This window comes from Sorghum bicolor, chromosome 10 (assembly GCF_000003195.3).
Source record: "Sorghum bicolor cultivar BTx623 chromosome 10, Sorghum_bicolor_NCBIv3, whole genome shotgun sequence".
NCBI lineage: Eukaryota > Viridiplantae > Streptophyta > Magnoliopsida > Poales > Poaceae > Sorghum > Sorghum bicolor.
This window is the reverse complement of record NC_012879.2, coordinates 446,007-463,451: the sequence shown is the minus strand read 5'-3', so window position 1 is coordinate 463,451 and position 17,445 is coordinate 446,007. Positions and strand designations below refer to the sequence as shown.

The following is a 17,445-nucleotide window of genomic DNA, read 5'->3' as shown; positions in this document are numbered from 1 at the left end:
TAAGTTGGGATGAAGCTGAAAAAAAGTAGCTTATTGCAGCTCTCTCCCTCATTTCTCTCTCTCAACTATGCATAAAGTAGTTGGTGAGGCTATTTTGCCGAACATTTTTCCCAAAACAGCTCAACTTCATCTAGAAAGTCACTCATAAAGCTATTTTCTAAAAAAACAGCTTTATTAGTGAAGTTGAGGTGTGTCAAACAAGCCCTACATTTTATCACTCCAAAGTAGTTGACATTTTACATTTTGAATTCTATAGGAACTAGGGATGAAAACGGTACGGATATTTTATGACTGTATTCGAGACCGAATTCGTTTAGAGAGGTTTAGATCTGTCCGTATCCGAGTCCAAATATTCAACATCCGATACCGTATCCGAATACTTAATAAATCGTATATTTGTGATATCGACATCTAATCATATCTTATCCGACATGGTTGATATTATCCGTATTCGAATCCAAATTCGATCAGAAATATAAAAATAAATATGATATCAGTAATATCCATGCCTATCCGATCGGTTTTCATCCCGGAACTAAACACTCCTTTATATAGAAAAATGATTTTCCGGTGCGGTGCTGGGAATCCGCCCGGCTGCTCTCCTGTCCACCACCGTTTTCCTTTTTTGCCCCCCTCCCCAATCCCAATCCCCAGCGCGGGCCGGAGCCTCGCGAACGCGATCGAGAAGGGGATCTGGGTCCCATGGATTCGTCGGCGACGGGATTTAGGGGACGCATAGAGTGGGCGGCGCCGGCGTTGAAGGATTTGCTGCCGGATCTGTCCCGCGACGAGCAGCTACGGCTGGAGAACGGCGGCCAGGCAGACGGGCGCAGGCACAAGCACAAGGGACGACAACGCATCATCAAGCAGGACGAACAACTGATGTCCATGGCGTTGCGCACAGAAGGGTACGCCAACTATACGCTGCTGAAATTCCCCTTCCCCTCTCATCGCAACCTGGCCGCCTAGCCATACGCACACACACTACGTACTGGAGTACATGCTAGCTCATCTATCTAATCTAATACTGAGATCCCTACTGTATATCCCTATGTATTGCATTAGTATTGGACTAGAGGTGCGAATCCGACAATTAACTGCAAACATCTCATGTGATTGCTCATGGTTCTGTTGATTGATTTTTTTTTTATTTATTTAGCTGATGGAATATACTTACCTTATTAGTACTTACTAGGTCCGTGCCCCATGCCTTGCTAGTAACAGGGATCAAAATAAAGCCTAACTCTAATGTGGGGGCCATGCAAGTCTACTATGCATATGTACACATTACTATAGGTGAAGCTCATAGAATCTTTGTGTAGTGCCTGTTGTTTTAGCCACATGATTCTATATCCATCTACCATGCTTCTAAGCATTGCCTGTATGCCCTGATACAACTTAACTGAATGAACCCTTGCCTCATTGAAATATGGAAGACATAAATTTTGTTCCTATACATCTGGTTGTATATATAGTACACAAAATTAAGTGTAGTGCAAACTGCAAAGGTCATAATTAATTGGAACTGTAATTTGCAGCAAATTTTCAAATTAATGAAAAATACATCATGTTGTGTCGGAAGATATAACAGACAAAAACTGCCTAGATCATGAGTGGCCAAAAGATATTTTCAAATTTAATTGCACCTTACATATCTAACATGTAACATGTGAATGGATTCGCCTCGGCGTCGCACCACAGCAAGAGAGCGATTCGAGGGCAGGGAGGGGATTAAAAGTTAGCCATGTCACGTCGGATGTTTGGACACTAATTTGGAGCATTAAATATAGACTAACTAAAAAAATTAATTATATGGTTTGAGACTAATTTACGAGACAAATCTATTAAACCTAATCAGTCCGTGATTTGACGATGTCTGATGCCACAGTAAGCATGTGCTAATCATGGATTAATTAGGCTTAAAAGATTTATCTCGCTAATTTGTCTACTCCTGTGCAATTAGTTTAGTTTTATAATTAGCTCATGCTTAGTCCTATCTGAAAGTCTGATGTGACACGGACTGAACTTTAGCTTCTGGATCCAAACACCTAAGAGGGGAGTACCGAAGTGGAAGCAGCAGATCCACTTGTTGTGGTTAAAGGTAGACAACTGGCATAGGGACCACCTATTGGCGTTTTTATTGGATTCCTCCGCTTGTATTGGATTTGGAATAATATTTATACTAGAAAATATTTTTGAAGAATGTATACTAGAAAATATTTCCCTAGTATTCACTGCTCTTTACACATAACTTAGCAATTAAAATTTCTCCGCTTGTATTGGATTTGGACGCAGAGAGCGTGACGCCTTGCTCATCAGGAGAGTCCAACATGCTCTCTGTCACTACAATGCCAGGCACAAGGTATGCGCTTACTTCTCATTTGATTAATTCGAGTATTTTTCATGGTGACTAGACTACTACTACTAGTAGTACTACTTCCTGCTGCACCAGCGAGCTGGATGACATGCATGTATATATATATAATCGATCTCTACATCAGGGTGGTGAGTTTGATGCTGTGAAGCCCCTGATGGAAGCCCGAGTTGGTTTCAGGGACCAGGTGTGGTTCCACCTCAACTTCTGGGCTCGAAGCCGCAGCACCAACAAAATCAAGCGCTTCTTCGCCGAGGTGCACTACAAGCCATCCTCTGACACCTCCAAATACCCACGTGCAACGACTCCCATCGTCGAAATATGCACCATCATGGGTACGTACACGTCCGTCCGTGCTGACTGGACTTCCTTTCATTATTTTCTCTTCCTTCATCGTCTTAACTACTAATAATTGGAATGAATCCATGCATGCATGCTTCTATAGATGTTAACCATACTGCATGTTACTTATAGTGGAGTAATTAATATATGATCTGATGTTAGTGTTGGTTCAAACATAATACAATGCCTGCAGAAGACCCTCTTTCCCAGTACAGGAGGGCGTGTGCGTTTTGTCCTGCCAGTGACAACATTTTGCACCCAAAGGGGTGCCGCAAGTTTGTTTGCGGGAACGACAAGGACCGGTTCGAACAACGTCTCTTGCGGTGTGGGACTATGTACATCGAGCCACCATTCAGTTGCCCCTCCAAGATAGAAAGGCAGGGCCTGCCTTATCGCTCCTCATCGTCTTCACCATCACAATAAACCTCTCCTCCCCACAATTGATGCCCCTCTTCTTTCGACAATGTACGTCAGTCCAGAATTACCTTGAATAATCATACCTGATCTTACCAAAAAAAAAGTTGGGGTTGTATATATATCCAATCTTCAGAAGTGTCATAAATTTTGTTTCCATGTGCTTGATTGATTATTATATATGAAGGTGCACTTACATATTGTTGTCTTATGTCATCTCAACAAAAAAAAAAAAGAAGCATACATATAGAGTATCCTCGCTCGTGTGGATGAATCTCTAGTGTGAACAATGTTGCATATTCTGAGCTGTGGCGGTACGTAGCATATTCACCTTGAACTCAATTGTTGTTTGTGACGTCCCAGTGCTACTGATCCCCACTGTTGGAGATTGCCACCGCTGGGGTCTTGCCTGAGTCGCCTGCTAGATCATGGCTAATTGGTTACAAAAGGCTGATTGTAATACAAAGTTCTACCACGCATGGGTGAGGAGGGAAAGGAACAAAATGAAAAGAAAAAGAAAAGGTGAAAGAAGATGATGGGGGTGGCAATGGCAATGGAGGTAGCCCAACAAGAAAATGCAGCTGCATGTTCTCTGTTACGGCCCAACAGGCCGAAAAGCGTAAATCTAGGGTGACCAGCCCAAAAGCAACAGCAGCAGCAGCTCTCCTGACCTGACCTGATATTTCCTTGCAAGAAGTCCACTTTAGGTCCCTCAACTTTCGCGAAAGTCTACTTTTCATCCCTGAACTTCAAAACCGGGTAAAATACATCCCTCAACTTTTCAAACCATGCATATTACGTCCCTGACATGGTTATGAGCGGTTTTCAAGGCAGTTTTGTTTTTTTATTTTTATTTATTTTGGCTGAATATTTGTAAAATTGTAGTAAATCACATAAAATTCATAAAATAGAAAATCTGATTTTGTTGCACTCTAGATAAGTAGATCTACACAGTAAACATATAAAATGGTATGCTTTAGTACAAAGTTTTTGTTGTAGCTTTAGATCTGTGTTTTTCTATAATTAATTAGAATAATTCATAGCTATAATTTGTATAGTCTAATTGTGGTGATTTTTTATGTTGGCCTAATTATTATATGTGTTAAACTGTGGTAAAAATTTCATAATCATTAGATCATGTGTAACTTAGTTATATATTTATTAAGATTTAACAAGCATAAACCTAAATAAATCTATAACTAGTCTAATTAATTACATAAAATCATAGATCTAATTAATTATAGATTTATTAAGATTTAACAAGCATAAACCTAAATAAATCTATAACTAAGTAATAGATGATCCAATAAGTATAATTTTTTACTACAACTCAAGCATAGAATAATTAGCCCACCATATAAATTTCATCACAATTGGACCATAGAAACTTTAGTTATAATTAGTCTAATTAATTACATAAAAGCATAGATCTAAAGCTGCATCAAAAAATTTGTACTAAAACATACTTAATCCATCCCAAATTGTAAGTCGTTTAACTTTTTTAATATCAAGTTTGACCACTCGTCTTATTCAAAGTTTTGTACAAAATATCACTTTTTTTGTTGTGTATTGGTTTATTAATAAAAGTTCTTCAAGAATGACTTAAATTTGACTATATTTGCACAAATTTTTTAAATAAGACGAGTGGTCAAACTTGGGGTAAAAAAAGTCAAACGACTTACAATTTGGGATGGATGGAGTACTATATTATATATTCAATGTGTAGATCTACTCGTCTGAAGTCCAACAAAATTGACTTTTTTATTCTATAATTTTTATGTGATTTACTGTGATTTTTCAAAAATTCAGCCGAAATAAATAAAAAGAAAAAGACAAAACCGCTTTCAAAACCAGGTCAGGGATGTAATGTGCACGGTTTTAAAAGTTGAGGGATGTATTTTATACGGTTTTAGAGTTTAAGGACGAAAATCAGACTTTGGTGAAAGTTGAGGGACGTAAAGTGGACTTTTTCCATATTTCCTTTCCTCAGTCCCCCCCCCCCCCCCCAACCCCCCCACCCAAATCAATCTCCGACTCACGGCTGGCTCAGCTGCACGCTGTTGGCCGGAGGAGCACCGGCGCCAGGCTCGCCGACGGAACTGCAGGCCGCTCTGCCTGCGCTGAGCCACTGCAGCCAGCCACCACGCTTCTCCACCGCCCGGCCACCGAGTTCTTCACCTCCTCCACGCCCACGCCCACGGAGAAGACAAGGCAGCAGCAGGGAGGTCAACGGCAGCGGCAACGGCAACGGCGTGGAGCTGCCGGCTGCGTCTGCGGCCCTCGCCCTCCAGGCTCCGCGGCGCTCACGTTCACCTCCTGGCTCCCTCCCTCCCTCAGTCTGCTGCTGCATCGTCGGGTCGGGCTTGGGCCCCGCTGTTTTTGCTGCTGTCGGCCGGGTTCTCCATGGCCCGACCCCAACTTTTGTCAGCTGTAAATATCCAGAATCCCACGTTGCATTTGCATTGCAGGGACCAACAATCGCAGAATCCGAGTGAAAGCGAACATGATGACTGCCTCTTGCTACGTCTGCCGATCCGTCGTCCGTGCTCCTCCGCTCAAGTCCAGGACTGCAGTGCGCTGCCAAAGCGCCGCGCCGCCAGGTGCCACCTCCACCTCCAAGGTAACCCACACCCACCTCCAAGCCACCAGCAGAGGGATATGTAGCTTTTTATTAGGATAATAAAAGAATGGGATCATATGTAAGCTCAGAGCACCTCTAAAAGACTCTATTATTTCCTACACTCTAATAGGTTCTCATAACTTTCTTTGTGTGATAAAATCTATTACAAAATACAAACTACCATATATTGCATTTAGAGACCCATGTAGCCTCCCCAAAAACAGAGAACGACAAGAGTGGCTTTAAAAAGCGGAAAAGATTGAGAGTGATTTGGATAGTCTATTGGGAGCATGCTTTTTTGTATGTTTTCTAAATTTTGCCATGTAAAGGGTCTCTTGGACTTGGAGATGCTCTTTGACTAATGATCGACTTGTCTATGTCGCTTTGGTTGCTTCCCGTCTGAAGCTTGTCCTAGAGGTGAAAGAACGGCTAGCGAGGGAGCACCCAGGCCTCCCCACTGGCAGGAACGGGAGAGACGATGACGACATGGTCCTCTGGTTCTTGAAGGACCGCAAATTCTCTGTCGATGAAGCCGTCCCCAAGCTCACCAAGGCGATTGTATCCTCATGTTTGAATTTATTTGATGTTATCACATACTTTTATTGTTAAGAGGGGTTTTCATCCCTGATCTTTGAACCAATGTGAATTTTGATATGAAGTGATACCCTGCACACCTCAAGATTGATGTTTTGCAAGATCACCAGAAACCTAATAATTTACTCACTAAATTCCTGGTATTGTAATTTATAACCGAATTTATAGAAGCATTGGTATCTTCAGTTTTCCTTTCAACTGCATTAGAAATGGCGTCAGGAGTTTGGTGTTTCAGAATTATCAGAAGAATCAGTGAAAGGCCTCTACCAAACTGGCAAGGCATATGTACATGATTCTTTGGACGTTTATGGCCGACCTGTGCTGGTTGTAGTGGCAGCCAAACATTTTCCTTCGGTGCGTTCCTTTTGTTTCCCAATCTTGATTTGGAAAAATGTTCAACCAGGGATAGTGGCTACACAGTGTTTCCAATTTTTAGAATAGCACAAAGAACAAAGGATGACAGTATGCTGTGGAAACAATCAGTACTACTTCATACTTCATAGCAGCTCCAAAATTAAACTACATGGCTTAGCTAGCTGACTTGCAACTTACAGATGTTTCTTGTATTCGACAAGCATTTGCTCTTAATAATAATGATGACCCATGTATAATATGCTACTGCAGACACAGGATCCAGTTGAAAACCAGAAGCTCTGTGCCTATTTGGTTGAGAAGGCAGTAAGCAGACTTCCCTCAGGAGCAGAGAATATACTTGGGATCTTTGATCTGAGAGGCTTTCGTGTTGAAAATGGTGATCTCCAGTTCCTAAAGTTTTTGGTAAGTTTGATAGCTTCAAGGCATGCTAAACATCTCCGATTACCTTTTGTGTTGTTCAATGGTAGATGCATACTTTTATTTGCGACAATATGGAAGATTGTAAAAAGAGGCAGTAATGCCACAGGAAAATATTAGCAATCATTCATGCAATGTATACATCTGTTGCAAAAAGTAATTCCAGTCGAATAAAACAAGAAACTTTTTTCTGCATATGAAAACTGTGATGAGGCATTTTAATTCCAAAAAAAAGGCGTGTTCATGCTCTCAGAAGTCAGAAGAAAAAAAAACAAATTTATCTAATGGGTTAATTCAAATCACATATGGATTTCTAATTTCTTGCTTTATGGTGCAACTAATATACATATAAACATGATTTTGGGGGGTATATGCATCACAATTAATGGCCCCTCCCATTTCCCAGATTGATGTTTTTTACTATTACTACCCGAAGCGGCTTGGCCAAGTTCTTTTTGTCGATGCTCCATTTGTTTTTCAGCCAATGTGGCAGGTTGTTAAACCTCTGTTGAAATCATATGCCTCCCTGGTATGCTCTCCCTCTCTCTTAGGTTAGTGCTTCATCAAACGATATGGATAATCTTACAATCTACTGCTATGTTGCTCCTGCTAGGTAAGGTTTTGCGACGCGGAGACTGTGAGAAAGGAATACTTCAAAGAAGAAACTGTGCCTCCTGATTTCTGCAATTAGATCCCATGATCATTTCTTCAGTAATTGCAAGTCAGTTCTACCTCTGCCTTTATGGAACGATTAAAGTTCTAAATTGTGCAGATTACATTTAGTTCTTTCGATCTCTCCTAAAAATTATTTCTTTTATCGCTCCTATTTGCAGAAATGTGCAGGTGGTTTCGGAAACATGGCCTTTAATTGATCGAGAATGGTGAATGGATTTGGCACCCAGTGGGGCTGGCGCCTTCCCTATCTGTACCGTTGGATCAACTTCTCAAAAGTTGCTCAGACGGAGACTAACGGCAGCAAACGTTTGGTGAGAGTCCAGTAAAAGAATGGCCCCCGTGCTTGTACAACTTCTGTGGAGCAGAATGCTCTGTTTAGGCTGCTATCTGGAATGGTCCTGTACCATATTTTTCTGGTTCTGGATGAAGCTATATATGGACTTCATCCATCTCCCTTGAACAATTGCCAATTACAATACTTGTGTATGCCCAATTCCATGGTGTAGTACCATAACTTTTCAGTTGCAGACAACACATGGATTCCATTTTTTTTTATCAAAGTTCTATCTGCTATAAGATTGAAATCATGGCTTAGTTTCTAGACTTCATAAAGAAACACACAAACTAATCAGACCAGCGTTTGAAGAGTATGCTATGGGTACAAAGTTGTATTACATAAAAACCAGGTATGAATCAAACCAGTTGCATTCATAAAAAAAAAATCAGGTATACATCAAATCAGTTACATTCCGGAAAACTAATCTGCAACAAAAGAGAAAAATCGAGCAAGTGGGCCCGGTGGCACGAATCATGGAGCACAGAAAAGACCAAACAACATTTTCGCAAAAGACCACAACCACTTGCTTCTCATCTCCTTTCTCCCCCGCCTTCCACTCATCTTTCCCCGGCCCTGCCCTGCCGTCGTGCATCCATCATCTCCGGCCAGGCCGCCTTCATTCCTCTCCCCTCCCCTCCCCTTCCCCTCCGCCTGGTCCGGCCGCCTCCACTTTTCGCACCCCAGAAGCGTACGTCACTGTGTAGCTGCTGGCCGCCATGGCCACTACAGTCATGGCCGCGGCCGTCTCCTTCCCGTCCTCCTCGGCCGCCTCTGCGGTCGTCAAGGCGTCGCCGACGTCCCCATGTGCCGCCCCGCACTTCCTCTCTTACCGCCCTAGGCCCGCGCGGGCCGCCATCCGGGCGCAGGCGTCGGCTACGGACACCGCCGTCGAGGCGCCCGCCAAGTCCAAGGAGTCCAAGAAGCAGGAGGAGGGCGTCGTCACCAACTTGTACAAGCCCAAGGAACCGTACGTCGGCAAGTGCCTCCTCAACACCAAGATCACCGGCGACGACGCGCCGGGGGAGACGTGGCACATGGTCTTCAGCACCGAAGGTATTGTAGTCTTGTTGGTTTTCCTTCGTCCCACGATGACAGGTGCCCAATCCAACTGTTGTACACGCACTGCACGCAGGCAAGATCCCGTACAAGGAGGGCCAGTCCATCGGCATCATCGCCGACGGCGTCGACAAGAATGGCAAGCCGCACAAGCTCAGGCTCTACTCCATCGCCAGCAGCGCTCTCGGCGACTTTGGCGACTCCAAGACAGTCAGTAGTCCCCTGCTCTCTCTGAACCTGCCATGCTCCGTCATTTTCTTCATTTCTTTCCGGCAACAGGCGAGGTGAGTCGCCCGCCTGACTTGTGCTTCGTCTGCAGGTCTCGCTCTGTGTCAAGAGGCTCGTTTACACCAACGAGGCCGGAGAGATCGTCAAAGGAGTCTGCTCCAACTTCTTATGTAAGTCTCGTCACTTTCCGCCTGCATTGCATTCTTCTTCTCTGCATCTCCTCCTTCTCAAGAATTGGATTTTCTTAGAATCGAAGTCGTCAGGATTCAGATTTTGACACCTGATTCTCATGACACCGGCTTTTACTGAATGTGGATGACACTGACTTTACTAGCTGCTTCATTATCTTTCCTTTTTTTTTTGGAAAAGAGTTTTTCTTTGCTTTTAAGAAAGCAATATAGTTTGATACAAAGTCTGCTGGGATTGCCAGATCTCCAAACAAAACCAAAAGGACCTTATTACAGCTTAGATTTCAACAATGTCTGAATCGACAACAGCCAGAGGGTCCACTCCAGCACGATCGCCATTATCTTGCCAATCCTGTCTTTGTCCACCGGCTTAAGCAGTACCAGCCACTTCTGCAAAAAGATTAAAGCACGAAAAATAATCTCAGAAGGCTTATCCATTTTTTTCCAATATCCATCTTATTGCGCGGCTAATATTTTCTTCTTGTGCACAGTTACTGTCCAATTAAATCAATGGTACCCTTGGCCTTCACACATTACTGTTATATATTTAATCCACTAATCCTGACCTGACTTCATTGAGCTGACACGGTACCAAAATGGAAGCCTTAGAACAAATGTGGTCCTATACCAGCACCTTGTCGTGGCATCCATCCATAATCCTCATTTCATTAACATGTATCCGGATCTGCGCATTATATATATGATCCTTCACTTTAAAGGTTGACACCTGAATGCCTGATCCAACTTGTTTCCCTGTGCTCATATCATAATGCAGGTGACCTGAAGCCAGGTGCTGACGTCCAGATAACAGGACCAGTTGGCAAAGAAATGCTCATGCCCAAAGACCCCAACGCTAATATTATAATGGTAAGCTTGAGAGCCAACCCCTGTTGATCAGCGCCTAATAACTGACGACAGCCAGAGATTTCACAGTCATGCCAATTGCTTCCAGCTTGCCACCGGTACAGGTATTGCTCCATTCCGCTCGTTCCTGTGGAAGATGTTCTTTGAGAAGCATGACGACTACAAGGTACAGCGGTGTTCTACTTTAACCCGGCAGTATCAAACCAAAACCACCCATATCTCTTCTTAAAGTTCACAGAGAAAGACTAAACAAACGAACTCTTGTGCAGTTCAACGGTCTGGGATGGCTCTTCCTGGGGGTTCCAACGAGCAGTTCATTGCTCTACAAGGAGGTCAGTACATCCATCTCTGCTATTTTCATGAGGAACTGCACAAGTGCTACTCTCCTCTTATTTGTTTCCATGCGGCACTCAACCTATCTAGTTGCACTGCATTTGTGAATGGACATTATTCAGGAGTTTGAGAAGATGAAGGAGAAAGCACCGGAGAATTTCCGGGTTGACTACGCTGTCAGCAGGGAGCAGACAAACGCGGCGGGGGAGAGGATGTACATCCAGACCCGGATGGCGGAGTACAAGGAGGAGCTGTGGGAGCTTCTGAAGAAGGACAACACCTACGTCTACATGTGTGGGTTGAAAGGCATGGAGAAGGGTATTGATGACATTATGGTGTCACTGGCTGAAAAAGACGGTATATATATACTCTATAAATAGATAATCTTTTGAACATGTTATCTTTAGTTTGAACCCTTCTCGCTGTGAAATGCTGACTTGTGTTGCATTGCTTGCACAATGTCAGGAATTGATTGGTTCGACTACAAGAAGAAGTTGAAGAAGGGAGAGCAATGGAATGTGGAGGTCTACTGACTGTTCAATTTTGCATCTGACGTTTTGTGTTGTGTGTATCTGTACTTGAGGCGAAGGTGTACTGCGTATATAATGTAGATAGTGAGTTTGTTCTGTGTTTTACTATGGTTATTTTTTGGGGGTTTTATATGTACTCTTATATTATGTCTATTCGATTTTTGTTATGAGTAATGTCATCAGTACACACATGAAAAGAGTGATGAAGTGGCTCAGAATTTCCGTCCCCACAATTTTCTTGTAAAGCTCTTGTGGATATTTTTTTAAATTTTGGTTTATGTCAAATGCAGGAGAAGTTTTATTTACATTGAAATTGATATCTACACAATGAACATTTGCCCCTGACAACCAACATAGTTACACAATAAAGTTACATTAGCATATCCGTACTGTCTTTTTTCTGCACATCTCTTGTACTTTTTTTGTGCAGTAAATAAATATACTGATGCAGAAGCATACATAGGAAAAGGTGAACAACAGCTGCTTATATTTGCAGAAAAAATCTGCTCTCCAGTATTGCCCACACTCACTCTACTCTGTATTTCTCCAGAGGCCTACAAAATGGCTACCTGGTAGTGGTGGTTCAGTATGTGATGTTGCTATCATCAGTAAGTAGGAGTACTATATTTAAGACCGTTCTACTGTTTGGATTAGAATCTAAAACACTTTGTTGGCACCAGACTGATCGACCTGAGAAGGAAGGAAGGAAGGAAGGAAGGAAGGAAGGAACATCGCCCACCCTGAGACACCAAAAGGAAGGGGGAAAAAAAGAAAAGAAAAGGAGGGAGCCAGGCAGAGATCTTATTGCTGGGACTGTTACAACCAAACGACCAACAGTCAGAGGATGCTGCTGTCCGTCTTCAGTCGTGCTGCACTTGCTGCTGCTGCTCTTTGTCAGCAGCAGCGTCTTCTTCGGCAACCTTTGGAGGAGGAGGAGGAGGAGGAGGACAGTGCAGGGCCTCCTGCCTCTTGCCCCACAGCAGAAGGTACAACCCACCTATCACTAGCACTGATCCCAGCACACTGCATGCACAAAGGAGCAGAGCAGGTGACTTCACTTTCGATCAGGTGGATTGGAATTCAGTTTCAGTGATGGCATGGCATGGTATGGTATGGTGTCCGTACGACGTACCTTCCGAGGTAGAGCTGCTCGTGCAGGATGGAGAAGTCGATGACGGAGACGATGATCTGCACCACCGGTATGAAGGCGGCAACGAACACGGCCCCCCTCTTCTCGATGCACCATGTCACCAGCACGAACGAGACGCCGCAGCCGACGATGCCCTGAGGAAGTGAGGATCATTCATTCATTCATTCATTCATTCATCAGAATTGATTATTTGATTGATGCATGGCAACGACGAGACTGAAATAAACAACAGGGAGAGCAAAGCAAGCAGGTATACAGCGTATAGGACGGTGAGGATGTTGAACTTGCTGGTGATGATCCAGGGTGAGATGCTGCGCTGGGTGCAGAGGCCGACGACGGCGACCTGGAAGAAGCTGAACAAGGACATGAGCGCGTTGCAGGAGTAGACGTGCGGGTACTTCTTGGCGAGGCGGCCGTGGAGCAGGAACCAGCAGGAGAGGCAGACGCAGTTGCCCAGGATGGCCACGGTGCCCAGCGTCCACTTTCCGCGGCTGGCGGCGTCGGCGTCCGCGGCGGCGTGCGTCGGCCGGTGCGGCGAGGCCGCCACCGCCGCGTGGGTGAGCGCCACGCCCTTGTAGAGGGTGAGCACCATGGCGCCGGCCAGGGACACCAGCGTGCCCAGCAGCTTCGCCATCCCCGTCCTGCTCTTGAGGTCCAGCGCCTCTGACCGCGTGGCGACGGCGAGGAGGAAGGTGAGCACGGGGGCGATGTTGGAGAAGGCGGTCACGAAGGTGGCCGTCGTGTAGCGTAGGGCCACGAAGATCATGTACTGACGCAGAGCTGCCCTGCAATGGCGCAGCTTGTTGGTTTTACTTTTTGTTGGTTTCAAGATTCAGTCATGAGAATTATTGAAGCAGCTTCTTCGTTGATGAAGATGATGATACATACCCGAGCGCCGCACTGACGAAGATGTAGGCGAAGATCTCCAGCGTCAGCTTCGGCCTCGACTTCCTGAAATTTTTCCAATCGAATTCAGCTTACCAGAGAGTTGCATTTGCAGCAACAAAAGACATGCTGAGCTGAGCTTGCAAAAAAAAAATGCATATATTATACCCATGCTGCCTCCTCTAGGCTCTAGCTTCTTTTTCTTGAAAAAAAAAGAAAAGAAGATTACTTAAAAAAAACGAAGAAAGGTGCATGGGTGGGTCAGCAGTCATGAGGCTTCGATCATCTTGCTACTACTATACAGTACATGCTTACATACCTCTCCTTGAAGAATGCGATTGGCGCGAGGAAGACGGCGGCGGTGAGCTGCTGCAGGGTGACGATGACGAGCGGGTTCATGCCGCCGTTCATGGCCACCTTGACGAGCGACACCATGACCGCCGCCACCACGTTGAGGCAGAGCATGACCACCACCGGCAGGCCGCCGCCGAGGCAGGACCGCATCATCATCATCATGCTCAGCTCTCTCCGCTGCCCACTCTGGATGCCTCTCTGCTCGTTCAGACTTCAGACAGGGACGATGATCCCAGTTCGCAGGCGGCGGAAGGTCTTTTATAGTGTGGCTCGCCGGCCCCGATGGATATGGAGTCGAGTCCCCGATCGACCAGGCGATGCGAACTGCGATGCGACCCGGGCGGCGGCCCTCACGGCGAGGTAGCTAGACACGATGGCTGGAATGGATCGGTGAGGTAGCAGCAGCAGCAGCAGGAGGAGGAGGAGGAGGGAGGGATGAGATGCAAATGCAAGTATGCAGCGGAATGGAATGCGGTAATGCGATTATGCAGGGAATCGTTTCAGGTACGCCTTTTTTTTTCTCATCTCATCTCATCTCATCTTCTGACGAAGGAAAATAAATAAAAATAAAAAAAAAAAGCAAAGATGGGTGAGATTGGTTACAGAAACCTAGCTGCCATAGCTAGCTAGCTGCTGCTGGGGTAGTCTCCGACTCCGAGTAGTGCAAGGGAGCTGTAGCACGTCTCCCTGCTTTATTTCCTTCTCTCTTGCGCTTTTGGTGTGTGGGCAATGATGATGCAGTCGCCATTGGTATTGGCCTGCCTGGCCACACACCCACACCCAGCTGCTAGCAGCACAACCACACTAGTGAACACAAATGAGGATGTGGCCACCTCTCTTTCTTTCTCAAAGGCGCCCCTTGCCCCCCTTTATTTGTCACTGTTTGACATGGTTGATATACATATGCCTTTATCTGCTCGATGCACTTGCAATGATAGGTATACATATAGCACCTTTGTGTGTCTTTGAGAGAGATATATACCCAGCACGTTATTGTGTCTACAATATCAACTTGTCCAAAGTTCTCATTCTAGTCCCGCATTATACATGAGGCTCCTTAAACTTATATTGACTCCCTAAACTTATACTGTTGAACTCTCTAAACTTATTCTAAGTTCTCGATCCTGATGCTTGCAAAATACACACTCAATTCCGTAAACTTGTACTATATTGTACCATCCCAATACATCCCCACACCCCACCACCACTGCACTGTGTTGCACGTGCCCACCGCGCGCATATGCGTGTGCAGTACCACGTGAGTCCACCCATAATGGTCGCAGGTCATAGCGCGCATGGGTGCTAGGACGTGTGACCTAGTCTCAAGCACGATGTACCGACCTACAATGGTGAATGTAGAGCAAATTAAGTTACAATCATAGTGAACCTAATATTGGGTTTTTTTATCTACACTCGCAACCTATAACGTATCTTTACCACAACCGATCTAGGTTTCTGACCTGCCACACACGCTTGGGCGCCCATACCATGCTTGTCCTATTGCAAGTCACAACTGAGCCCTCACCGTCGTGGCCCTCCTTGCTTCCGCTAAACTCACTCCTGCTCCACCTTACTGCGGTGCTAGCCCCCACATCATGGCAATTGCACTTGATTATGCCACTGTTACCACCACACTCCTTCCTCTTCCCTATGGCACAGAAGCTCGTTCTCGTTCTCGCCATCTCCTTGCACCTGTTTTCCCACCCCTCCTAGCTTTCTTCGCCTCCCTAGACAAGGGCAAGGCCATCACTGGAGCCAGGTAGGGCAAGTGTGCATGGTATGGCGAAGCGGGCGGGCACAACAAGGCATAGCGTAGCAACAATGCAACACCGGCAGAAATGAGGTGATAGGGCAAGCACAAGTGCAACACTGCATAATTATTAATTGCACGGGTGAGGTCTGTGGTGCGGGACTAAGTGTACAATTAATTTGAAGTACTATTTGCACAAAAAAAAAATAGTTTGCAAGTACTAGGACCAGGGTGCAATTCGAGACAAGTTTAAAGGAGGTGTTTGGGACTACTCCACAAACTCCACCATGGAGCAAGTCCACAAAAAACTAGAGTTTGTGGAGTACCTCTTTAGGTGCTCTCACAACTCCACTTTTTTTCCTCAAACTGAGTGCGTAGAGCTGAAACTGTTTGGCTAAAAAACGTGGAGCAGAGCAGTCCCAAACACCCCTTAAGTAACAACAATTTGCATGTACGGGATCAGAACGAGAACTCGAGACAAGTTTAGGGATCCGAACGTGTAGCACCCGAATGAGAACTTTTTTGAACGAAAAGGTAAAAGCTCCTCCACTCAATTAAGAATAAGAAGAGCACCTAATCGGAATTTGGGAGAAGTTTAAGTAACACTAGTGATATATACTCCGTATATATATATTATACTCCACTTTTCACTAGCTCTGCTTGACATGCAGAAGCATCTGTACTTGATGAGGCAGAGAGGCACACACATCATCACGTATATAAGAAGCGGTTAAAGTGGGCGAGCAAGGGAATAAAAGCATATCATTTTCTGCTCTCCTGCATGCACTCGTGGAGCTGGAATAATCAGCTAGCTGAAATATAAAAACCTTAAACTACTACCAGTAACATTTACCAGAAAACTTTATGGATGATTCGATCCCTTGTGGCGTCATGTTGTCGGCGAAACATTAGATTATTGTTATATGTTATAGGAGCTCTAGACTGGGCGGACTGAAGATGGAATTGTCCACCTCAATCTCAAGGAGGAACCAATGTAACTGTGGATTCAGATGAGAAAGAGGTGAGGTGAGAAAAGAATGGTTGGAGTGGAGAGGAAAAGGAGAGCTAGCTAGTGTATGACCTCGCAATTGCTGCCACTTTAGTTTGTGTGCGTGTGTGTGTGGAGAACTGAAGATGAGATGACCTGAAACGAGAGAGATGAAAACAACCCATGCATGGCCATGACCATGACCATGAGAGTTTTTTTTTTAAAAAAAAATATGGGCACGGGGCAGCGTTGCGGCTCTCTGCCTTTTTCCCTGGGCTGGCTGCTGGCTGGGGATCGGATCGATAGTGCTAGACTGCTAGTGCATGAGAGAATCATCATCAATCATCGGTCAGTCAGTCACTAGCCGTGGCCGCAACCGCAACTAGCTCCTCAGGCTCAGCTGTGTGCACCTGCTGTTTTGCTGTCACTCAGTTCCATCGCGGCTGCCAAATTGCCATGGAAAGGAAAAGAGCGATAGATGGGGACGCCATGGATCTGATGCTACATACGTACTCTCTTTCTCTCTCTGTCTCCCTCTCTTTCTTTAGCCGAGATTGTCAGTCAGGGAAAGCGAGGAAAAAGGAGGAGCAAGACGAGTCAGCCGAAACGACGTCTTCGGTCCATGCTTAAATCGCTGTACTGTCATCATCCATCAGACTATCATTTATTCATTCATTCACAAAAAACACACAAAGATATGATTTGAATGAATCCGTCTCTCTCTTCTCCCCCGGCCCCCTTTAATTTCCTTTTATTAACACAGAAACTTAACTTCTTGATCTTGATTGCATTGTTTGAGGAGAGGAGATCGTTTCAGGACTAGTAATTTGATTCGAGCTAATTAAGCTGCCGGCCGCCTTTGATGTGTTGCCGTCTGAAACCAACCTTTTCACCGCCGCCGCTCTGATTCAGATTCACCACCGACACGACTTGACTCTTGTAATGTCAGCTTGCCTTTCCTCAACCTAATC

The 17,445-nt window shown here is 45.0% G+C and overlaps 4 protein-coding genes and 1 long non-coding RNA gene across 6 annotated transcripts; 4 read left to right on the top strand and 1 right to left on the bottom strand.

Moving 5' to 3' along the window:
* Positions 584-3,339, top strand: LOC8066879. The gene is made up of 4 exons (XM_002437639.2): positions 584-908; positions 2,296-2,362; positions 2,502-2,709; positions 2,910-3,339. The coding sequence occupies exons 1-4, from the start codon at positions 703-705 to the stop codon at positions 3,137-3,139; spliced, it is 711 nt and encodes a 236-aa protein (XP_002437684.1). The 5' UTR covers positions 584-702; the 3' UTR covers positions 3,140-3,339.
* LOC110430965 (motile sperm domain-containing protein 2) lies at positions 5,110-8,371 on the top strand. 2 transcript variants are annotated; one of them, XM_021449278.1, is made up of 8 exons: positions 5,110-5,486; positions 5,599-5,750; positions 6,156-6,308; positions 6,552-6,698; positions 6,969-7,121; positions 7,543-7,665; positions 7,750-7,857; positions 7,970-8,371. In XM_021449278.1, exons 2-7 carry the CDS (start codon positions 5,634-5,636, stop codon positions 7,825-7,827), a joined length of 771 nt encoding a protein of 256 aa, XP_021304953.1. In that variant the 5' UTR covers positions 5,110-5,486; positions 5,599-5,633; the 3' UTR covers positions 7,828-7,857; positions 7,970-8,371. The 2 variants fall into 2 exon arrangements, with proteins under 2 accessions (XP_021304953.1, XP_021304954.1); XM_021449279.1 differs by having other exon boundaries at positions 5,146-5,437.
* Positions 8,677-11,652, top strand: LOC8067895 (ferredoxin--NADP reductase, leaf isozyme, chloroplastic). The gene is made up of 8 exons (XM_002437638.2): positions 8,677-9,201; positions 9,281-9,414; positions 9,524-9,602; positions 10,396-10,487; positions 10,573-10,650; positions 10,754-10,816; positions 10,940-11,174; positions 11,283-11,652. Exons 1-8 carry the CDS (start codon positions 8,865-8,867, stop codon positions 11,348-11,350), a joined length of 1,086 nt encoding a protein of 361 aa, XP_002437683.1. The 5' UTR covers positions 8,677-8,864; the 3' UTR covers positions 11,351-11,652.
* Positions 11,667-14,575, bottom strand: LOC8066878 (WAT1-related protein At3g30340). The gene is made up of 5 exons (XM_002436293.2): positions 13,702-14,575; positions 13,386-13,448; positions 12,754-13,282; positions 12,480-12,631; positions 11,667-12,370 (listed from the first exon to the last, which is right to left on the bottom strand). Exons 1-5 carry the CDS (start codon positions 13,896-13,898, stop codon positions 12,208-12,210), a joined length of 1,104 nt encoding a protein of 367 aa, XP_002436338.1. The 5' UTR covers positions 13,899-14,575; the 3' UTR covers positions 11,667-12,207.
* LOC110430966 lies at positions 12,193-12,820 on the top strand. Its single transcript, XR_002448410.1, has 3 exons — positions 12,193-12,333; positions 12,416-12,639; positions 12,730-12,820. It is a non-coding gene; the product is annotated as an uncharacterized LOC110430966 (long non-coding RNA).